Genomic DNA, 2,698 nt, shown 5'->3' with positions numbered 1-2,698 from the left:
ATGTTCGAGGTGGGCGACTGGGGCGAGGAGGAGGCGCCGCCGCCTCCTCGTACCGTGGCGGACGCCGACCTCGAGGCGCTCCTCCAGCGGGTCGAGCTCTCGCCGGCCGAGGCGGTGGCAGCGGCGCCGGCTCGCGCCAAGCCGCCGCCGGCGCGGGTTCACGCCGCTCCTGCGGCTACACAGCCCCCCGCGGCGCCCGCCGGCCCGTCTGTCGAGCTCGGCTTTGCGGACGCGGGTCAGGCGCACCCGCGCTTCCCCTCCAAGGTTGGAGGGGCGCCCGTGTGGCTGCACCCACAGCCGCCGGGCGCACTCGCTTGCGCTCGGTGCGGCCGTGGCCTCCGCCTCCTGGTCCAGCTCTACTGCCCGCGGCCGGGGATGCCCCACGCCTTCCACTGCTCTCTGCTGCTCTTCTGCTGCGGCGGCGACTGCCTCGAGACGCCCGCGGGCTGGCGGGCGCTCCGCTGCGTGCTTCCCGAGGCTGCGCCGCTGGAGCCGCCGCAGGCCGGCGGCTCCGCCTGCTCCGACAGCCCGGACAGCCCCGCCTGCGGCCCCACGGCGGCGGGCGCCACGGACGCCGCCGGCGCCGCCGCCAGTCGGGCGCCGTTGCCGGAGCTGCCGCTGAGCATCGACGTCGAGGGCGACTGGGAGGGGTGGCTCGAGGAGTGGGACTGGTCTGAGGTTGCGGCGGCCGAGGCGGCGGCCGAGCGCTATCGCGCGAGGCATGCCGCTGACGCGGGCGCGGCGCCGGACGACGCGTTGTCGGAGGCGGAGCTCGGCGAGGGCGAGGGCGAGGACGAGGGCGAGGACGACGCGCTCGCGGCCTTCCAAAGGCGCGTGAGCGCGTGGCCAGAGCAAGTGCTGCGGTACTGCCACCACGCCGACGCGCAGCCGCTGTGGCTGTCGCGCCTTCGCCGGCCCGCGGAGGTGCCGCCGTGCGGCCGCTGCGGCGCGCCGCGCTGGTTCGAGTACCAGATCGTGCCCAACCTGGTGGCGTCGATCGAGCGGGCGGCGGAGGCGGGAGGCGCCGGGGACGCGGCCGCGCCAGAGGAGGCGCTCGACTGGGGCACCGTGGCCGTCTTCACGTGCTCCGCGTCGTGCGCGGCCACGGGCGAAGCCGATGCGTACGCAGAGGAGTACTGCTGGCACCAGACAGCGTGAGTGCGGCGAAACGAGGAGTCAGTTGTGCGTGTCCTAGGTGCGGTTGAACCCCCGACTTCGTAAATTCTTTTACTGGCAAAATACTTTTTCCGGCCCCTTCGCTCGCATGGAAGCCCAAGCAAGCTGGCCTCTGACTGATGACGCCCGACGCCCCGACGTCTCTTCTCGTGGAGTGTCCGCGCCTCTCCCGCCGGTGCCACCAGACGACTGCATTCTCCTCCTGCCCGAGGACCCGGTGATTGTTGCGCTCGTGCTGGGCAACTCTGCCGCCTGCACGGCCGCCGCGCTCGCCTCGGCCGGCTGCGCGCTCTCCTCGAATTGCCCGGCCGCATGGTGGAGGCTCCTGTACTGGGCGACGCTGCTGTGCGGGTGGCTGGTGCGCCGGCACCCGCCGCAACGCGCCACCGCGCCGCCACGCCGCCGGCACCACCACCACAGAGGCTCTCCCGGCCTCGCGCGCACTGGCCCGCCTGATACCGACCCACGTACCTCTCTCGCAGCTGCCCGAGGTCCTCAGCGTGGCGCTGCTCGCGGGCCAGTTCAGCGCCCTTGGCCGGTGCAGGGCGGCGCTGCGATCGCGCCTCTTCTTCTACGCGACGCTCCTCGGCGCCGCTGCGTGCGCCCTCCTCTTCCTCCAGCTTCCGGGCGCGGGCGCCGGGCTGCTCTCCGCGGTCGCGGGTGGCGGCGGCCTCCTGCTGCTGGCGCTGCTCTTGGGCCAGGGCATGGTCGCCTTGCCGCGGGCGCTCTGGACGCTGGCGCCGTCCGACGAGTGGCGCCGCTCGCTCGCGTATGGCCTCGCCGTCGTCGACGCGGAGCACCGCGCCCGCGCCCGCGCGCTCGAGGACTGCCTGCAGCACGTGGACGCAGTCGTGAGGCTGGCGCCGCCGCCGCCGCGCGCCGGCGACGTGCGCAGGCGCGAGACGCTGCTCGAGTTGGCGGCGCTGGCGCTCTCCGAGCGCGCGCCCGCCGCGGGCGGAGCATCGCTGACGACTCGCCTGTGCGGCGCGCTTCCGACGCTCGCCGTCGCGCCGACCGGCGCGGGCTTGGCGCGCCACCACCACCGGCTGCGGGTGGCGTTCGCCGCCGAGCGCGCTGCGTGGCGGCGGCGCGAGCGCTGCCTCGAGCGGGCGTGCGCGCTGAGGGCGGCGCTGTCTGCCACGGAGCGCGGTTTTGGCGGTGCGGCCGTCCCCGCGCGGCGTGGCCTGTGGCTCGGCGCGCTGCGGCAGCCCGCCTTGCGCGCGGCATCTCTCGGGCTCGGGCTGCTGAGCGCGCTGCAGCTCTGGGGCGCCGCCTCGTGCGGCCTGACCGGCATCTCGGCGCAGCCGTCGCTCTGCGAGGAGCGCCCGGCGCTGCTCCGCGCCCTGCTGCTCGTCCACGCCGCGCTGTGCACCGCGTTCGCCCTCGCGCGCTCCCGGATGCTCACCCACCTGCCGCTCCGCTTCCCGCGCCCCGACGGGCGCGCGCTGCTCCAGACGACGGCGTGGAGCCTCCGCCTCGCCGCGCCGCTCGTGCTGCACGTGCTGCACAACAGCTCGCGCGG

General features: G+C 75.6%; 1 protein-coding gene across 1 annotated transcript in view; it reads left to right on the top strand.

Moving 5' to 3' along the window:
• Nucleotides 1-2,698, top strand: part of EMIHUDRAFT_118951 (putative programmed cell death protein) — a gene marked incomplete at both ends in the record, with an annotated part of 6,033 nt that continues 3,335 nt past the window's right edge. Inside the window, 4 exons of the mRNA XM_005768970.1 lie at nt 1-1,154; nt 1,196-1,200; nt 1,362-1,534; nt 1,659-2,675. Coding sequence (XP_005769027.1) covers nt 1-1,154; nt 1,196-1,200; nt 1,362-1,534; nt 1,659-2,675 — 2,349 coding nt within the window. The remainder of the gene's footprint in view (nt 1,155-1,195; nt 1,201-1,361; nt 1,535-1,658; nt 2,676-2,698) is intronic.

Source organism: Emiliania huxleyi (genome assembly GCF_000372725.1).
Source record: "Emiliania huxleyi CCMP1516 unplaced genomic scaffold EMIHUscaffold_438, whole genome shotgun sequence".
Classification (NCBI taxonomy): domain Eukaryota; phylum Haptophyta; order Isochrysidales; family Noelaerhabdaceae; genus Emiliania; species Emiliania huxleyi.
Note: the sequence above shows the minus strand (reverse complement) of the source record. Positions and strands in the feature narration are given on the sequence as shown.